This window comes from Glandiceps talaboti, chromosome 13 (genome assembly GCF_964340395.1).
Source record: "Glandiceps talaboti chromosome 13, keGlaTala1.1, whole genome shotgun sequence".
In the NCBI taxonomy this organism is placed as follows: domain Eukaryota; kingdom Metazoa; phylum Hemichordata; class Enteropneusta; family Spengelidae; genus Glandiceps; species Glandiceps talaboti.
Window position 1 is genome coordinate 15,161,428 of NC_135561.1, and position 21,695 is coordinate 15,183,122.

The 21,695-nt window shown below is 36.2% G+C and overlaps 1 protein-coding gene across 2 annotated transcripts in view; it reads right to left on the minus strand.

The window, feature by feature from the left end:
* Positions 1–4,931: 4,931 nt before the first annotated feature.
* Positions 4,932–21,695, minus strand: part of LOC144444570 (sodium-coupled monocarboxylate transporter 1-like) — a 29,494-nt gene continuing 12,730 nt past the window's right edge. For both annotated transcript variants that reach the window (XM_078134046.1, XM_078134045.1), the window contains exons 2-15: positions 16,481–16,549; positions 15,957–16,008; positions 15,382–15,449; positions 14,798–14,952; positions 14,136–14,276; positions 13,549–13,678; positions 12,654–12,742; positions 11,540–11,652; positions 11,066–11,133; positions 10,358–10,444; positions 9,718–9,917; positions 9,255–9,355; positions 7,332–7,501; positions 4,932–6,285 (exon numbers count right to left, since the gene is read on the minus strand). In XM_078134046.1, the coding sequence (XP_077990172.1) occupies positions 6,154–6,285; positions 7,332–7,501; positions 9,255–9,355; positions 9,718–9,917; positions 10,358–10,444; positions 11,066–11,133; positions 11,540–11,652; positions 12,654–12,742; positions 13,549–13,678; positions 14,136–14,276; positions 14,798–14,952; positions 15,382–15,449; positions 15,957–16,008; positions 16,481–16,549 (1,575 nt within the window). In that variant the 3' untranslated portion in view covers positions 4,932–6,153. The remainder of the gene's footprint in view (positions 6,286–7,331; positions 7,502–9,254; positions 9,356–9,717; positions 9,918–10,357; positions 10,445–11,065; positions 11,134–11,539; positions 11,653–12,653; positions 12,743–13,548; positions 13,679–14,135; positions 14,277–14,797; positions 14,953–15,381; positions 15,450–15,956; positions 16,009–16,480; positions 16,550–21,695) is intronic.

Here is a 21,695-nt window from a genome sequence, read left to right on the forward strand (position 1 = left end):
ATATATCTTTGAATAAATGTTATTATTTACTCCAAATTCGAATTGGTCATAAGGACCGATAAGTTGTTGTAATTCTGAAAAACTGTCGGTCCGGACGGAAATCTGTTGGTCTGCGGACCGAAGGACCGGCGTTAATTTCGCACACTGTTTATGTGACAAGCCACAGAAAATTGGACATTGTCCAAAATCAAATCTATCTATTTCACAGTACTCTACTCTACTCTACTCTACTCTATCTACTCTACTCAGCTCTGCTCTGCTCTGCTCTGCTCTACTCTACTCTACTCTACTCTACTCTACTCTACTCTAATCTAATCAAAAAATTATAACGCGCCAGACTCCAGAACCAAAGTACTCAGTGTTCAATGGCACCGATAAGGTCAACCCACACAAAATATTTGTTTGAACATATGCATCTTAAGTTTGTTCTAGAAAGTGTTCAGATTAATTTGATGATTGCCATGTGTCCAAAAGTAAGGAAATGCCACAGTCTGGACGCTCAGTACGCAACTGCGTGACTACACGGCATGTCTTGGTCTTGAATTGTGTTGGAAGTAGGAGACTCTTGTTACCTTGGGAACGATCGCGAGTTGGTGTGTAACTTTACAGGAGGTCGCGGATGTATCCTGCATCTATGTCACTGAGAGCTTTGTTTGTCACATTTTAAAAAATAAAAAATAAAACTCGTGTTCTCTTGAGTTTCACATTTCTCAGTTATAAAAGGAAAGTGAGGAGACTTAACGTTTAAAATTATTATTTATATTCTTTTGTATGACATTTATTGAGAAAGATTGTCATAATGTGTTGATCATTCATGATTAATTAAATTATACATTTAACAATTTCGGATATGTTTGAAATAGGGAAAGGTCTCCATTGACAATTTGTGTAATATTGGACATTTATGATCATAATAAGTCTTTGCTTTCAGAACTTCGGAGACACGAAACGTACACTCGGTTAAAGATGCGAAGCAAGGCTTTGCACAAAGATTGACCATGAAATAGTGTCGAAATAACAACAAGCTTAAGTATTTTCTTCTTTAATAAATTTACCAAAGTTGTTTTTCAATGTAATATAACACTATATCTGATACATACTTTGTCCTATGGATATAAATATCTAACATTAGTCTGACCCTATTTTTTATGTTTCTCATTACTTTTTATGACAACTATTGGTCGATCGGTCGGTCGGTCGGTCGATTAAAAAAAATATAAAATCAAACAAATCAGACAGAAATGTGTTGTTTGTGAACTAGTGTCGTCGCCGCCGCCACGACCGGATGTAGATGGCGCCGACAGTCAATACACTTGTTTGTTTTTTTCCACATTAAACATTAAGGGCAGACGTGAAATTTGGGTCGATTTGGTAATGAGAAACCAAAAAATAAGGTCATCTTTAGATAGAATATTGCCTCGATCACCCATATTGTGAGAGGCAGTTTATCAATAATTATTTTTATCTGTTTTAAAAATGGAATAGAGCTGTATATATACTCTGCCTAATTATAACGACGTATAGGGACTTCTGTGTCTTTTTTCATTGTCTTCTTTCGTAATATATTTGGTAAATGGTATTAATTATTTTAACTTTAATTACTTCTTTTCTGCAAGTTTTTTTTTATATTGAAATTTGTAGAATCATTTTTTTCTCGTCAAAGTAAATATTCAGTTATTCATGTGATTATCTTTGTATCAAAATGTGTTTTTAATCTCTGGATTATGAATATGGTTCATATTTGTCTCGATATATCTAGGTGTAAACCACAATAAAGTTGATGTTTATACAAAAGTAGTTGTCGTCTCTACGATATTGAAATCGAGTATATTGAAGTCGAAAAGAATGTTTGTGTTCTAAACGAAATTACCCACAGAAAGTCATGAAATTGGGTAAAGGAAAATTGCCCAGTGCATGAAATGGCCAAATTCTCTAACACGTAAACATGCAGTGACGACATTGGAGAATAACATTGAAATGTGATGTTTAGATATCATTTCCAAATATTTTTCTTCGTTCATCCGAGGGAAATACGAGTGATCGACCTAAGGGGTCTTTATCACTACAATTCATTAGACCCGTAGTGACAAAACCCCTTAGGTCACTAGTATTTTCCGGCTGAATGAAGAAAAATATTGGAGAGTAACATAATTATAATAAGCGCCAGTGATATCAAAGAAAAATCGGGGAATGTAATGGCAATTTTGAAAGTTTCGACTCATATTTCAAACACAGCAGAACCAGTGACGTAGACACGCGTTGTCGTGACGTAGACACGCGATGTTGTGACGTAGAACGACCAGAGTATATATTCTGTATTTTTTGGCTTCTGGATGGTATAATGAGTAATACTGAGTAAATGGAGTAGGCTGGCGCTGGTATAATTATGTGGGGTTTTTTCATCGTAAATATACATTTCTCTTTCCTTGGTCCTGTCGACAGATGACTACGAATTGATAGTTTAACCGTTCCAAAGTATTTGTCTAACTAATTCATGATGTTTGTCTATTTTTTAATACTCCGACTTTCCGTGGTAGAATTTGGATTGATGACTTCTGTGATGTCTTTATGACATTCCAATTACCTGATCCGTACGTTACTATGATACTGTCGTTGCTACGGTGACATCCACATGTAATACATATATTCACTCATACTCAGATTCTTAAACAGACGTCGAAGCCTGGCATATAATGGGAATGTAAAGACCGTTTATTTAACAAATGAATACAACACGATGAAAATAGAAAAGTCAATATCTTGTACATAAAAATATGTGAATAGGGAACTTGCAATCCAGACTGAGCATGCTCAGACGCAAAGGACTATGGGATTATCTGTGGTTATCGTAATACCTAATCTGGAGCTACTGATAAAATTAACCTCCCACAATTGTCAGGGTAACTATGAATTGATTATTTGTGGTTAAAAACAATGTATCAACACTGTTTCACAACACTAATTGATTAGTATTTATTATCACATTTCCCATGATGCAACATTCAACATGGCAGGTTTGCAAGTTCCCTATTAGCCCACAATATGTCCCTGATAAGTGTGATATGCTGAGACGTTTAACCTAATCGGTGTTTGGTTCTGTAAACTTGTCAGCTGCAGTGACGTCACATCAGCTGCATCTCTTTCTGTCGAACAAATATAACAAAAGTTGTCTTCCGTACTTTTCTATGAGATCACCACGTCAGATAAAACATCAAATACCATTTCTGATGTTTTGACAGCTAATTGAGGATTCCGTTTTTTACGTGACAATTTACGAAAACTGTCTTCACCCTTCATCGAGTATAGTATGCACTGTACTTTTTATTCAGTAATACAGCATTACACGTCGTCGTCATGACGACAAGTACGAATTTTCAGAATATAACCTCTTACTAAAAAAAACCCGAACTTTTGTAGATACTCTCTTAAATCATAATATCAAGATAAGAAAATATTGATCTCTGAAAAAATCTCAGCATACCCACTCACTTATACGATGTTTTGGCGTATTTGGGCTATGCTACATCAATCCTTTAGTAAATTGAAATACATTATTTCATGTCAACTGGACATTTCAATAATAACAACGTCGCTGATTGGATGTTAAATAATTGATATGGATACATCTTAGTGACGTCATGAATCGTACAGGCCCGCAGAAAGAAATAAGTAATGTTCTCCTGTTGCTGTGATAAGATAACACTGATCGAAGAATGTAAAGAAAGAAATTCCTCACAACATTGACATTAATTTATACTGTCAGTAAGACAACATATGGTGAATAATTCAATAATGACGCACATTCCATATATTCCTCTTCATACATTTACCTGGTGTTGTTTACCTATCTACAAAGTGAAATATATGTATGTATGTATGTATGTATGTATGTATGTATGTATGTATGTATGTATGCATGCATGCATGCATGCATGTATGTATGTATGTATGTATGTATGTATGTATGTATGCATGTATGCATGTATGTATGTATGTATGTATGTATGTATGTATGTATGTATGTATGTATGTATGTATGTGTGTATGTGTGTATGTGTATGTGTATGTATGTATGTATGTATGTATGTATGTATGTACGTATGTATGTATGTATGTATGTATGTATGTATGTATGTATGTATGTGTATGTGTGTATGTATGTATGTATGTATGTATGTATGTATGTATGTATGTATGTATGTATGTATGCATGCTTGTGTCTGGCTGTGTTTTTCGTCGATGTGAGTGTTTAAAAGTCAAAAACAAAATATATAATATAAAAGAACATGTCATTTTTTTATTGAAGGAAACATTTCATAACAATGGATTTGTTAATAAATCTCTCGAAGACATGATGCCAGTGAGTGACGTCTCTAAAAAAAACCGAGTTAGTCAAAATAAAAGATACAAAACCTAAGACATTGCATATATATTGCCTTTTACATTCATTAATACATTTGACGTGGTCCCTGTGTTGTGTTGACGGCGAGATTCACGACATACATGTATGTGATCCAACTAATCAGTTTGTATACACGATTAACTTACATTTATACCATCACAAATAAACAATTTACAAAAAAAAGAGAACTAGAATGAAATTCATCGTATCCTGATAATTAGTTTATCTCTATAGAGGCTATTGAGAACAATCAAGGAGGGGGGTTATAATCATTTCAACTGGAATGGACAGCGCCATCTATTGGTATGATGTGATCGCGATGGAAATTGTTTTCTTCCTGCTACAGTGTGTGTTGTAGTACTTGTTATTGTTGTTGTTGTTGTTGTTGTTGTTGTTGTTGTTGATGATGATGATGATGATGATGATGATGATGATGATGATGACGACGACGACGATGATGATGATGATGATGATGATAATCTTCTTCTTCTTCTTCTTCTTCTTCTTCTTCTTCTTCTTCTTCTTCTTCTTCTTCTTCTTCTTCTTCTTCTTCTAATCCTCTCAAATTACCAAATACCTTTGCACGTGTTACGTCATTTCAAATTGGTAGCTCTCCCGAAGAACTCTAATATGTACTTTTTTTCTAAGTCCCCTAATTAACTACAAACATTTATGATTATCTTCCAAAACTGGGGTGTCATAAAAACATAGAAAGTCATACAAAGCGATAGAGTATGGTGTTAACCAAATTGACTGTACTGATGATTTAAAACATGGTAATTGTACACTAAGGATGGTTTAACATCAGGCGACACTAAACAAACAAACAAATAAAACTCTGTGCATTGTTCGTCTTTTAAAACTAATTCAAAGGAAAAATATTTTTTTCCGGCAGATGACATTCACTGGAACCCACATTTGGCCCTTTTTCGTTCATAATTATGATCTTTGGATTTAGATTGGCACATTTTTGTTCATAACAAGTTAGGATGCAGTTACACACAAAAGCACAAACGTAAATCATCATTTTCCTGGGTTTTAAAAACATGTGTCCTTCCTACATTTTTTTAGAAGTGTCTGCTACATTTTTTGATCCCTAATCTTAGTATATTATATATTTTGTTGAATATTGGTGTATCATTATTTCAACTGTTTCAAAGCTGCTACAGTTTCGTATCAAGCAAAAGAGTAAGATACAACCACCACCAACAACAACCAGAAGCATTGACAAGGGCGACATGTTACAAATAGTGAAAGTAAACAATTGAATTGCATTTAATAATATTCGGCACAGCATCTTGGAAAAGCAAAGAATTCTATATCATGGGTTTGATAAGAACAGTTTTATTGTCTCTTTATGTGTACATGAAAAGCCAAGGAACTTGAAATTCATCTCTGAACATGAGCTATTACTAGTATGTAAAGAGAACAGTCATTGTAAAACTGATCTTATCAAATTATAGAATGTACTTCCAACACGCTGTGCCAAGTGTTCATGTGTTTACTTGTAATCGTTGCAACAGGTTCCGTGCGTCAATGCTTGCCTGTCGCTAGTTGTATTTCATAAATTTTAAAGAGAAATACGGTTTCCTGTTATCTTCACCTTCAGCTTGAAGCACATGAAATGTCGTTGTATTTACAGCATTCAAATAATAATAATAATAAAATGTATTAATATCTACACTGCTCTACAAAGTCCTAAGTTAAAAAATATAAAGGTAAGGCAGCTTTCAGCAAAAGAGTTGATTAATTTACAGGCCGCTTTCATGTTCCGTCGAACTGGCTTGTATTTGTCCATTCACTTCGAGTTCTTTAATATCTTTATCCACTGCTTTGGTTTCGTCCTCATCGATATCTGCCTGAACTTCAACGGAAACCATTTCCTGAAATCAAAAATGTAGAAATATTTGAGGTTTTTTTTTTAAAGTTGCAAAGATATCAAAACTTAAAAGGTAGTGATATTTATTATTAAGCCGTGTATACAAGAAGTGACATTGGCAAGAAAATATACCAAATGAAACACTGATGTTTACAATGTTTTGAAAATATTAAGTATATCACTGAGATACGTCCAAATGAAATCCATTCTCTCAAGTCGCAGCATTTTGTCTTCGGGCTGTACCGTAAAGAGGTGTGACGTTTCACGACGATGTTGGAATCAAGGTTTTACGTCATCATTACTGATAGGATTACTTTACAAGTGTATGTGACCATGACTTTAACTAACGACCTGACAAAGTTTATGTATGTATGTATGTATGTATGTATGTATGTATGTATGTATGTATGTATGTATGTATGTATGTATGTATGTATGTATGTATTTATGTATGTATGTATGTATGTATGTATGTATGTATGTATGTATGTATGTATGTATGTATGTATGTATGTATGTATGTATGTATGTATGTATGTGTGTGTGTGTGTATGTACGTACGTACGTATGTATGTATGTATGTATGTATGTATGTATGTATGTATGTATGTATGTTTGACAAAGAATCGGAGAACTCGACATATGGAAAGCATTTAGCAAGGATATATTTAGAGACACAAACAATATATATATATATATATATATATATATATATATATATATATATATATATATATATATATATATATATATATATATATAACTCGGTGGTTATCAATCTGCTAAGACAGTGCTCTATACCGCAGTGGCAGAGCGCAATAGTTTTGATAGTTCTGGAACTCTTTCTTGGTTGTAACTCGGAGTTTCACGCATAGTGCGATCATCAGACGTTGTCTAATGACCGCACTATGCGTGAAACTCCAAGTATATATATATATAAAGCACTTGCTCGAGGATTACACCAAATTATTCTACCAAATATGCGAAAGTTTATGGATATCTTTGAAAGGCAACACAACACTGGACAGTAGTAGTACATTTTGTACTTACATTCGGGGCATATTTGCCAACTGCATCTTTCTCATCATCATCATCGACTTCTTGGCCATATCGTACTCCACAATAACCAACCTCTCGTCTTCTTTTAGACAGACAGCAACAGCATTTATCGACGAGGGGACATATTGTTTTGGGGTTTACCTCTGCTGGATCGGTTGCTCCTGAAATATGTCAAGTTAAATGTCAAATATCGTTAAATGCCGTACATCGAATGTCACTGCTGAATTTCAGGGTGACACAGGCCAAGCTTTTTACTCAAGTGAAAATACATCAATAAAAACCACATTCCAGTATAATGTTAATGTCAATACATGTCTTCTATAGCATTACAATAGGGTACTTGCAATCCAGACTGAGCATGCTCAGACGCATCGGTGGTTATCGTACCTTATCTGGAGCTACCGATGAAATAAACCTCCCACAATGGTCAGGGTAAATATGAATTGATTATTTGTGGTTACAAACAATGTAACATTATTGTTTACCGTGCTAATTGAATTCTCTACAACACCTAGTCTGGATCACAGGGGCGTGTATTATTGTTTTCTTAGGAAAATATCATACGAATCTTGCTGCTACAAATGTATCGATCTATAGTACTACGTATACTATAAATATCCCTATACAGGTAGGAATATATATTCAAAAGGTTGTTATATTTAGTCTGTAGACCTGGAAAACAACAATCTATGCAATATTACACGCCCCTGTGGTCTGGATACCAAGGTGGTCTCTAACTAAACCACGTCTGGTCAAAGTTCCTCAATCAGCACAAAAAGTTGTTCAGCCAATCAATGAACCCCAACTATTATAGTGACGTAAACAGTGTATAAGTAGCATCCTGAGCTGACAAATATACCATATTTGGACATTACTTAACTGTCCCAATAAACACTAACTTTATGAGGGACTGTGTTATTGGTTAGAATTTTGTGATTGATTAACAAAGACATGATGTTATCACCGTGTGGGAGGCTGTAGATAAATTTTAAATTACATCTCATGCATCTCAGGACCTCTTGAGTAACGACTTTGACTATACTGTGAGTGGAGGTATAAATCATAACGATACCGGATAGGAACTATACTATACAACACCCAATCATCGGGTATAACCTCGAGTGAACTGAATATACCAAATATTTCCACGATAACAATATATGTACAAAAGAAATGGCCATAAAATAAAATATATACGAAAAACTGGACATTGAAAATAATCAACTGGTTCACTCCAATATTTAAATAGGCAATCGTGTCACCATACTCAGGCAAATAATATGAAACACAAACGAACACAAAACAGGAAGAATTTAAAAAAAAAAACCAGATCAATTCTTCATAAACAAACAGGTTGTTCCAAATAATGGAGTCCAATATTACACAGAGATATTCTCTATAATCGGACACCACTCAAGACTCTATCCAATGGTCTATAACATAACATTCAGTCCTGGAAATAAAACGTCTCAATTACAAGAAACAGACAACAAAACACCGGGACTTGCAAAATACGAATGGTAAACAAACCAGGTAATATAAAGTGAACATGTGACCAGCGTTTTGATAACATTAACTGCGATTGATGAAAAATCTCAAATAGCCGGTTTTTGAAACGTTCAGAAAAGACGGATCACCTATTACCCATTCGGGGATGGTATCGCCAATGGTTTCCGAACACAAACCAACCTAAAATGTTCCAACGTGTATGTAACAAGCACATAGTTGGTTATCTCTAATCTAACTACCATACAACCTGGTTGAATTTTGTCCATGTTCGGAGCCCCATACCCCTCATATATATACTGTGCTGGTTAGACATACCTCGCCATTGACGGTAGAATTAATACATGCATGATGGACTGTAAGATACATAACTTACGCCATAGAGGGCAGTATAACACATGTCCTTACCTGTTAGGAAGCTGACTATAAGTCCGACAAAGATGACGGTCAACCAGGCCACTGCACCGTAGTATAAATATGATATAGCGTAAAAATTTGCTATTGTAGGGCTGTGGAAAAATCACATAGTGAATATTGTAGAGTTTTATGACATGTAAAATATCAGGATCATGTATCAAGCTGTGTATGGATATGTTAATGAGTACGACACACACTTTCCATTCCAACAGACAGACAGACAGACAGACAGACGCTCACACACACACACACACACACACACACACACACACACAACGATGACAAGTGTACTAGTCTTTGCCAAACTGTTTTCCCCGCTATATAATTTTTTTATACGAAACTATAATGAAACTGACTCAGCTGTTTGCAGTTGGGGACCGGGATAGCATACAAAACACGTGACCCTTGACATCTACCAATTGAACTGTGTTGGAGTCATAAAACACACACTTACTACGAGTCTTGTGGTATAGAGGCTGGTGTGGGAGATCCCATTGTGAACCCAGCCAGTGTTGTCATATTAGTGGTAACGTTAGCAACTATGCATCCCTCAGTTGTCAGGGGTGGTTTCTCTACATATGGTGGATAGAGGAAGCCGCCAATTCCAACCCAGAAGGACATAACGAGACCCATCAACAACCCGGATGTTGCACCCTGTAAGGAAAAACACACCATGTCAGCGGCCACATACAAATATTTTTATGAATGTTCGTATTCTTACTTATGCCCATTTTTCATTGCCAATGCTCCCTGGATGGATGCCAGGGAAGGAAATACTCGGGTAGAGTGTGTTCAAGCATAATTGCGTCAATAGTAAGTTTACGTCTGACGAAAGTTTCTACATAATTATTTCAAAACATGTTCTGAGTTGACTATATTTCCTATGCACACCATTCAATCTCCTATACTTCACACTTGCCATCCGGTCTAAAAAAAAATTGAAAAGTGTATACACACCATTTTGAAATTTTGTCTTACAAATCCCAAATTTTAGAAGTTTTTCCCCCACGTGACGTTATTGACATTTTAGACGACTTGCCAACACCCAGGTTCGTATCGTTTGCCAGTCTCGGTGGAGTTTGTTTAGTGCTTACCTTCCAGTTAGCCCAGGGGAAAAACATGGCCAATGAGAAGAGTCCGAGAAGTGGTCCACCAATCATGCCGAATATACTAAGAGCAGCCTATAAACACAACAAAAATGTAGTAAGTATATAATTTGCATACAGCTGACTATCGGTCATTGATCAAACGACAATACATTGATTTGAAATTTTCATAATATTTACAAGCAAAATAATTCCTCACGAAATTTTTTAAAAATTAAAAAAAGATTAAATTAAAATTGAATCAAAATTAATTTTAAATTAAATCAAATATCACATTTAGTCAAATTATCACGTAAAGCTCAGTTAATAATAAGCTTTTTACTCAAGTGAAAGTACATAAATAAAACCATATTCCGGTATAGTGTTAATGTCAATGCATGTCTTCTATAACGTTATGATTGTCTTCTGGCATTGTTAGAACACTTGATTGCATAGTAGCAATTTCCTGCATATTTATTGATGCGTATCATAAATTACGTCATCAAATTGGCTATATCTTAATACCTGGTTTGAGTTCAGTCAATTGCAAGTGATGGTTTAGTATACTTTAGTAGGTAGAGTAATGCGAGTACTTTTTGAATGTGCAGTAGTAAAAACTATGCCCACCATAAACCCAGTCTGTGCCCCTTTAACGTTACAACGTGCGGTTTGTGAAATGAGGTACTTTAGGATTGTGAGAAAAAAATGTTGTCCTACCTGTAAAACATCACCCATCATAGACGAAATCCATGCCATAAACAGACTTAGCAGACCGAAACCCAAAGCTGTAAATAAGTAACAAATATACAATATGTTTGTCGTAATGATGCAGTAGTGATTAAGTATATAGTCATACATTTCTGAAAATGTTATAAAGTTTGTGAGATAAAATGGTTTATATCAATGCGAAATGAATCTTAGAAAGAAACATTAATAAAATCAATACCACTGGAGTACACAAGTTATCCTGCTACAAACAAACCCCTAATATGTGAATTCGTTGCTGTTTGCTGTTTTCGGTATTAAATGGCGTCTTGCATGATCGTTGTAATATTGGACAAAATCTGTTTGATTGATTGATTGATTGATTAATTGATTGATTGATTGATTGATTGATTGATTGATTGGTTGATTGATTGATTGATTGATTGATTGATTGATTGATTGATCGGTTGATTGATTGATCTTTACCTAGACCCTTTGTTATCCAAGTATACCGTTCATCAGGGATGTTTTTCCAATACAGACGTACAAGATCTTCCCCAGCGACAGCAGCCAATGAATTAAGACCAGATGATACAGTACTGGAAATAAAAAGTGAAATATTTCGTTTTGTTATTAATTTGTATTTTCTCATAATTTATCGTCCGATAATAGCTAGTATTACTTGTTACAGGCTGAAATATCCATGCAGTATACATCAGAAAAAAAACCAGGGGTAGGACTGTCATAAACTGTTTTATTTGTACCCTCTATATAAAGACAAGTACAAAATTGTCAATGGAAAACTCGTGAGGATTTGATTTCGACTGGAAAATACAGTCACGTGACTCCTTTCGCGTCTCTATAAATTAACGCGACACACATATGCTCCATGATTGAGTTAGATCACAGGAGCGCCCCCAACGACTGCATTTTACAGTTTTGCATCCAAATGTAACATCTTTCGTTGTAGTCTGTACTGTGGTATTTGGTTAACATTTTACATTGTCTCTTCGCATCGATAAGGAATATTATTCGTTCATGTTCTTTTTCTTTTTTAAAAACTGCAATCAAAGGCATGTCTGATCTGGAACTGTAACAGAGTGTCGCCTCGTCCAGAAAATCTTACTAAGGGAGTCTTCAGTAATTTGCAAGGGTACTTACTAATATTGCGGAAATGCAACACAACCCATAACACCAAAGTAAAGTGCTTTCTGTATATACCGCAATCATTTATAGCATCCATATCAAATGTGAAGGTATACTATTTCATTTTGCTAGTACATGTAAAATACGATACAACACAATACTTAACCATGATTTACTAACATTTCCACAATTTCAAAGTTAAGAAAATTATTACATCTATTTTTTTTTTGCGTACCAATATCTTAGTATATCGTCTTCAAATCACCTTAGTGTAACAATCTGCTAAAATTATTCCGTCGCACGCAAAAAAAAAAAGGTAGCAATTGTCAGATTTTTCGATCAAGACGACTCCCTGTTTTCGGAAACATGGTTGTGATTGTAATGAATCTCAGAAACCGATTGAAACACATCTGACTGGACGTCAAAAACAGTAAGTTAGAATAAAATGACTCACCTAAGGGCTCCACTGAACATACAGGAAACAAAGAGACCGGGTAAGCCAGGAAGAAAACTTAGAATATCCATTACAAAGTAAGGCATCAGCTGTGAAAAAAAAAATAGTGTGGAAAAAGAACTGATTAAAATTAGAGATGAAAATATACGATTTACACCTAAATGTTTGACATCACAAAATGTTAGTTTTGTATTTTTGCGATTAAGCCTAACAGGTGGGGTAGGTAGATTTTTTATTTTATTTTTATAAATATTTTTATTTTCATATGTGAGTGTCTAGTTCAGGTAGTTATCTTTTCCGTTGATTTTTCTAAATGGTCTCTGTGTTATTGGTTTGGTTTCTTCCTATCAGATGTACAGCCATTACAGATTGGAAGAACAGTTTTATATTGTCTTTTTAAGTTGACGTCAGTTACCGCATCCACTATTTCTTGGGATTTCTTTTTATTAGGCCTGACAAGGTACGCCGTGAGGGGGCGCCCTCACACATCGGTCGGTCAAGTGAACGGAGAAGTGGACGGAACGACACGGCGTACTGACTGCACAGTTCTAATAGATGCATTTCTATTGGTAAGATGACGTAAATAGTCTTACTAATACTCTTGAATTTGTCTGTATGTTATGTTGTATTGAAATCGTGAACACTCAAGATACTGAGTATATATTGAACTAGCTACTGGACATCAGCATGTGCAATTTACTTACAGAAAAATACTCTTCCTGGTGATGACTGAACTGGCGTCGTTAAACTTGTGAGCTGAGTTTGGAGGTAATATTACAGTGCTTGTAACTCACAGATACTGTAACTTCAAAATTGAATCCCATGATTTTAAACTGATGACAGACATTTAAAAATGGGAATATATACTATAAATATTTATATTTGCGAGTCCTACCTGATCAGTAGCGCCTACATATCCCGCCGAGTAAGGGTCACATTCGTGGTAGTGAGCGTACATTACAAGACCACTGCATGCAGCCAGGGCGAGAATCAGACCTAGTCCTGGAACGTTCATGTAGATGGCGCTGTTACGAATACAACGATGGCCAATGTTAACGAATGATATCAAAGTGAACGTTTAGTAAAGTGTAGTTTGGTGTGGTGTAGTATAGTGTAGTGTAGTGTAGTGTAGTGTAGTGTAGTGTAGTGTGGTGTGGTGTGGTGTGATGGTGTGGTGCAGTGTCGTGTCGTGTCGTGTCGTGTCATGTCGTGCAGTGCTCTGCCATGCTGTGTTATGCTGTGCTGTGCTGTGCTGTGATGAGATGCGATGTGAAATAGTGTAGCATAGTGTAGTGTGGTACAGAAAAGTACGACATAAAAGTCCAGTTATAATAAAATACACGTCATACACACATAAAGAATGTTTTGTTGAAGTGTAACAGTGTATCTTAGAATTTCATAAATCAGATCGTATATTATTAACACTATGAATTCAATCTCAGACAAACATAGAACTATAGTGATCTGAGATTCAATACGTACATCCTTGCATCACGTTCTGAACGACACGTCAAATAACGCTGTACTTGTGATTGGTTGATTCCGTAGATAGCCAACCACGTGAACACTCCTCCGATGCAGATACTCCAGAAACTGTGACGTACGGTTGGATCGAACGAAAAACTGGATAAAAGAGAAAGACACAAAACATTTCAGTAACACAAAAATAAATACAAGAATACCGTTAATGTACTCACCAACGACAAATTATCCTCAACATCAAACTTAAGTACTCAGTGATTTTGGGATATCATGTCTAAATATTTTCATAGGAAAATACGAGTGACCTAAGGGGCCTTATCACTACGAGTCGATAGACGAGTATTTTCCAGCTGAATGAAGAGAAGTAGTGGGGAATAATATAATTATACCTCCTCGAGCATAATTCATGAAAACTCGGGAACAAATAAGGGCGATTTGGAACGTTTTGACCCATACTTCGAGCACTGCAGAACAAGTGACGTAGACACAGGTTGTCATGACGTAGGGCGACTATAGGGTATATAAACCACATTTTCTGTTCAATGACAATACATGATCTTGGCTTGTGCATGGTATAAAATGTGTTATTGGTCATAGCTTTATGCGTGCACGTCATGTACATATACTGTTTAATACTGAACATTTGTGGCAGTTTTCCTTACTTGTCGAATTCGATTCTACCTCCTTCTTCACAAATATCCATGACCTTTCCCCATCCCCCTACATTGATGGATCCCTGGATAATTACAGCTAGGAAGCCAGCTATCATCACACCAAGTTGAAATACATCAGTCCACAGCACAGCTTTCATACCCCCCTATAGGACAAAAAAAATGGAAGACAAATGGATCGTTATTCACTAACGATACTGTCGTGTGTGTGTGTGTGTGTGTGTGTGGATATAAATATTGACTTCTTATTCAACCAATGGGTAGATGAATACACAGTTTAATTCCAAGCTCAAAGTGTTTTAGTCATAATGCAATGCTTCTTGTTATTACCTGACATAACTAGACAATACAGACTTACTCTGCTTGCTTTTCTGTGTAGCAGGTACACACATTATGTGACGTAACTATACAAACTTACTATGGTGATGTAAAAGGTACGCAGATTGTGAGACGTAATTATAAAGACTTACTATGGTGGTGCAGAAGGTACACACATTATGTGACGTAACTATAAAGACTTACTACGGTTGGGTAGAAGGTACACACAGATATGTGACGTAACTATAAAGACTTACTATGGTGGTGTAGAAGGTACACACAAGTCCACATGTCAACACAGATCCCCATAGAGTAAAACCAGTTACTGTAACAAATAAGTCCCAAGTTATGAGTACGTAACAGTAACCATCACTTCAAAACGGTAAATATGGCGTAGGCAGAGCCCCCACCGGAGATAGTCTGGGTAACAGGGTACTGGGTCACTGTAAGGTGATGGCGAAGGATCACGAGACTTCTTCCTAGAATAGGATGTATCCTCATACAAAGTACAACAAGTATTGAAAAGGAAATTTCAACATCCAATGTTAGCGTAAATTTCTAAACTCTAGACACTTAAAATCGTTTATCAGACCACCCACTATAGGGATACAAGTAGCATTAGTAACATTCAATATTGCTACGTCATGCAACTGGTGATTGATATAGAGTTGGCAATGACTGATAGGGCAATGTGGAGTTCATGTCATTATGTCATCCCACGGTTCATAGCTACACAGTTAATAAAAATCAATCAAATAATACAATATACAGATTAAGACAAATATTCGACAACTTCAGTTAATAAAAATGACTTGATGTCAATTAATCATACCTGCATTTAGAGCTAACGACGGTGCATAGATCGCAATTCCCATGTACAGTACCTTGGGAGAAAAGACATTAGTGATTCAGTGAAGAGTTCAGAGTCTCTGGAATTAGAAAGTTGATGGATCGGAAGTGGTCAAACAAGTCAACCATAAATCTTACACATAACAAATTTTGTATCTATCTTACAGAGAATTGATGTCGTTAAAGAGGTGATCTTAAGTGTATGGTAAATCACTAACATGAATTCTGATAAGGTTTTCTAATTTTTTTTGAATTTGGATAGTCAACTGATATCGTGTTTACGAGGTTGTTGGGCTTAAATGAAGATTGGTCTTGTGAAATAATTAAACAATTAATCAATGTATATGGGGACAGAGTGAGTATTATAGCCTTATATACAGAACCTCGTACAAGGTATCGCAATTCGGACTATCTTTCTTGGGATATGAGAGCGCCCTCTTGGGCCTTCAGTGACTGTGCAATGTTCATATGGTGCGGGTTTTTTTAAAAGAAAGTTGACGTGCTTACCATTTGACACATAAAGGTACATGCTCCTAAAACACGAACCAATTTGCTGTTGAATCGAATCTCAAGATACTGAAAAGAATCAAACGGAAACAATAACGTCAGAAAATTGTGAATTATTCAAGTTGTTATTAGTAAGATAACTAATGTCACTCAAGAAAACCACAGACAGCGCAACGTATGGGACTGGACTTGCAACTCTGGCATTCTCATTACAAGTGATGTTGGTTGGAATGTATTACGTATCAAATCCAACTTCTCTCATATGTCAATACGAAAAACAAAGGCCTCGAGCTCCATAATGATGTCAAAGGCTCTCTGCTGTTCAGCACACGGTAAGACAGATATGCCGTGTCGTGATGGGGCGCCCTCATCGGTGATGGTGGCGCGACACGACGTATCTTATAGTCTAAATAAGACACATTCCTGAAAGTAAATATTTATTTTGTTGATGATGATGATGAATGTGTAACTAGCATGATATGATTCTGTAATTAGAGGTATAGAAGCGCCAATCATCGAACCACTTCTTTGCCGATCGGATGTTTATATACCTAGCCCATAAGTCAACTTGGTATTACTAACAAATGTCAAGTTGAGACAAATCTACCATCAAATTCATGTACAAACTGACGTCAAGCAGTGGCACTTCTGGATATCAAGTGCCAACATAAAAAATGACCGACCCTTACTCGTACGCTAATAAATGATGGCATTGAATTCACTTGATGCATGGTTAACGGAACGTATCATCATTCTCAGCGACATTGCTAATACAACTGAAATTCATTTTCTACCATTACCTTTTATATCAGTTTATATTCTTACCTACTAACTGTGTTTTTCTTTTAAGTTATCTTTTTATCTTAGTCTAAGGTATAGTATGAAGATAACGGAGTACGGAATACGGTCCGTCAGGAACGAGACTACCTTTTTTCTGTGAAACTACATCAATCATTTCCATTGTAAACTTTTACGCTTATATATGGCAATAAAGTTATATTTAAGTGGCGCTGTTCGGTTGAAATAACTGTGAATACTATTACAAGGGGGGTATTCCAATGTATTTGTAGTTCAAGTTTATCTTGTTCATTTTTCAATAATTGTATTTTTAAATAGCTATGTGAAATGTAGTTCATCTATACACACAAATCTGAGGAAAGTAGCGTGGAAATTTCAGTGCTCATCAGAACGTCAGATCACATGCAATTTGGTGTTCGTGCAAACCAAATATTCACCTTTTTTTTAAATAGGAAAACGTATCAGGTATCGTGTCATTTCAAGCAGACTAATATAGCGTGTCGAATTGCTGTGTTTATTTCGAAGTCTTTAATGGAAAACCTGTAACATTCCAAAGAACCACAGGCCTACATGCGGAGTATGTGCAGTATTATTTGGTGAGTGAAAACTGATCGGTACCACTTAGTGGTATCACGTGCTAGCAAACTATTACTAACGACAATGTAATCTGAGAGCATTTGTATGAGATAGTTGACATCATGTCTCCAAGATGTGATAACCCATCTTCTCATCACATTGTTTTGACTGGCTCGTAGATTTCTTACTACATGTAATGATCCTAGATCCTACGCTGAACAGTGCAGTGGCTAGATCAATCACGGCCCTTTCGGCGTTGGCTGATAAGACTCGCCGTAGAGGGCGGTGATATATGACGATGTGTTTGACCTATCCTATCGTTGCTTAGACTTCTATATCTAAGTTTGAAGCAAACTAATTCAGTGGTAATATGTGCTATGGCGTTCACTTATAACACTCGAAGTCAATACGTTCGAATTCCAGTGTGTTTATGTGTTGCTAGAGAAGTCTCGCCTTCTCCAGTCTTTTTGGTATAACCATAGACAGTGGAGGGGAGACCACTGTCTATGGTACAACACAAGTTACTGTAAATAACGATTATTATTCATTGGATGACCTGAGTGTGCGAGAGCATCTTGTAACCATGAAAACACAGTGTAAGAATTCCTTTTCATTGTGACGTTTGTTCAATGTGTGCGTATTTTTATGTATAACTCCTGGAGGTAGCGATAGCCGTGACAGTACTAGCGACGGTGCCTGTTGCAAAGGGGTATTAACCTCATTGAAAAGAAACTGTCCTTGTCAATGTCAAACTACCAACCGGGCTCTCATCAATCACCCTTTAGATTTGTGTTGATGCTAATCACACAAGGACGGATATCTAGGGTCGCTTATACACACCCACTACACCCTCCTACTTTCCCTAGATACATCTTCTTATCAATACAAACTATGAACACATTTCTCCAAACACATTAAATGCTGGCAGTGGATAACACCTGAAAGTTAGGAAACTTATGAACTCTGTGACTTTGTGAAACTAATCGGTATGCTAAGTCTAAATCTAAGTGGGGTGATACCGTGATGACATATTTGCGTCATCGCCGATGACAGTCCATTTATCGTATCACTATTAATTTCCCGCTTTTTCTTACAAAACAAACGACATCGCTTTATAATAATAACTGAAGAAGGCCGAGTGATTTAGCCAAACTATACCAGATAAATTATGTACGTTCTGAGTTCGAAACACTAATAAAGAAAAAAGAAATTTCTAAAGTTTGCTAGTACAAAATTTATAACGTCGACGACATGATTTCATAGAGAATAATATACATATCAAAAGAGTGAGGCGTTAAATGATAAATATATTATTTCTGATGAAAATAACAGACGCTTTCTTAAATCTAGATTAGATTACCAAAATACATATAGTTCGACTGTTACTTAAAACCTTGCCTGGTTAACCACACAGTTCATAGTGCGAACAGTAAGACTCACACACAGTTCTTGGCGCATTGCTAACAAGGGTTGTTTTGTATGTACCGACATCTACTGCATTAATTGTACTCGAATATTCTTGTACTGTACGCCCTCGTGAAGTATATATCTATGCACACAAAACTGTCACTTTAGCGATAGTTCGAGGACTGTGAGAGCGTCTATGCATACAGTATGATATCATTCACATAGGCTCCATCCATCCATCCACTCAGTGCAACATCACTCGTATATACAGTTTCCTATCGTATGACCTTTTGACCCCCATTGAAACGGTTAAAGAGATTCAGTTAACATCGTAACTGTAATCGAATTACGGGTCGTATTTCGATATGTGAAAAACAACTCTGACATTTAGGGATAGTTAAAGTTGGTCTGCCGTAATAATTGGATTAAGTGTGGGTCCGAACAACATCAATTACATCGTTGTACGGGTGGACGACTAAAGTTAGTAGTAGCGGCAGGTGTATATGTTAATATTGCTGTTAGCCATGTATACATGTACCATGCATATATATATATATATATATATATATATATATATATATGTGTGTGTGTGTGTGTGTGTGTGTGTGTGTGTGTGTGTGTGTGTGTATGCGTGTGTGTGTGTGTGTGTGTGCACACACACACACACACACACACACACGTATATGTACATATATATATATAATGACTTACGAAGTGTTAGATTTACTATGAGTACTAACTCAGCATATTTACATGTCACACCAATCTAGTACGTCATGATTTGAGACCCTTTAAGCATTATGATTTTTTTTATTACTTATTTGCATGTACTTTCGAAACATGACTAAAACTGTCAAGGCATAATTATACAGTGAATCAGTTGATCAAATTCTAGTTGTAAGTTTGGAGACAACGTATTGATATGTGTGTGTGATGTGCAACCTTGTCATGCTTCACGACGGCTTACGTGTATTCCTATCAGTCAATTTGAGTTTGTTGATTTTCTTTGTAAAATGTTACCTCCACTGTCCATGCCCACTAGTAAAGTCTCACACATCAGACAACTTTATTTCCTTCCAAATTGACTCAAGGTACCATTGCTACTTTAAATTGAATTACTTCTAGCAGTAAAACTAATACATTACATGCAATAAACGAGACTGAGTGACATGGACAGTTTATGTCAGTTTTTAAATTCCGTGGTCATGACGTCACCCCGCACTAAATGCTTATTCACAGAACGAAGATTGACGTTCGTGTTGTTGGCAACTGGTGAAGTCACGTGATAAACTCTGTGGGTTTCAACTAGTGAGTAATGAGATTACTTCACATACGAGACTCATAAATCAAACTCGGTCCAATGGTCGCCAAGTGTCAGTAACAAGGAGTGAAATTTGACCTATTTCAATTTGTTCCTTAGCTTTACGCACCCAGACAAGTGACTATAATGTTTGTTGAATAGAATCCTTCCCTGTGTTCTCTCGTACTTATCTGTTATGTGCCGAATCGCCACTTTGTAGGATCAAGTTCGTCTGATGAAAATTAATTTCATGTCGAGTCAAAAAATGATATGAAGGTAAACCTGGGATCAATAACATAATGTTCTGTGGTGGGAATGAGTTCACGGTTGTACATGGATAAAAGAGATTATATTACTCATAATTTTGTCATAACTAAAAACTGTGACGTCATAACATAACCAACAATGTCACTTTCATACAAGCAGGTCATAGTTGAGAATCTGGCCACCATTTTATTTTAAGTAGAACGTATCATTGATAACCAAGGTCACGTCAGGACAAGATTGTTTACCTTGGTTTTACGATGGTGCATAAAAACCTATCGAATGTACTAACAACGACGTGTCTCTCATTAGCTCTGGATGCATACGGTGTGGTGTTTCAAGAAGACGTGTCGAAACCCCGCTGCGTAAACATCAAGCTAGTTTCTTACACACTACAATACACATAAGGTCAGAGGGTGAAAATGCACTGAGTTCAAACGACATGGATAAGAATCACCACTGTTGTCATGCTTTGTACGTCAAGACACAAAGAATGGACTAGTCTAGCCAGTTCTCGTCCCGGGTCGCGAACCACGAACCAAGACAATTCTCGGTCCCTGCAATAGTATTTTACCTCATGATGGAGGGTCAAAATAGAACAAGAAGGTTGACTTATTCTCACGCACGCCTATAATAATGCAGATTTAGCTGGTATTGTTTTGAAGCTGTCCTTCTAGTGCCACATCTTGAGTTTATAAACTTTTTAACTCAAGTGAAAATACATACATAGGACCTCGAATAAACTACTAGTATTCTAGTATTTATAATGTTAATGTAGCTCCATGCCTTCTATAACATTACATTTGTCTTCTGGCATTGTTAGAACACTTGATAGCATAGTATGGATTCCTGAACTTTTTGTTGATACTA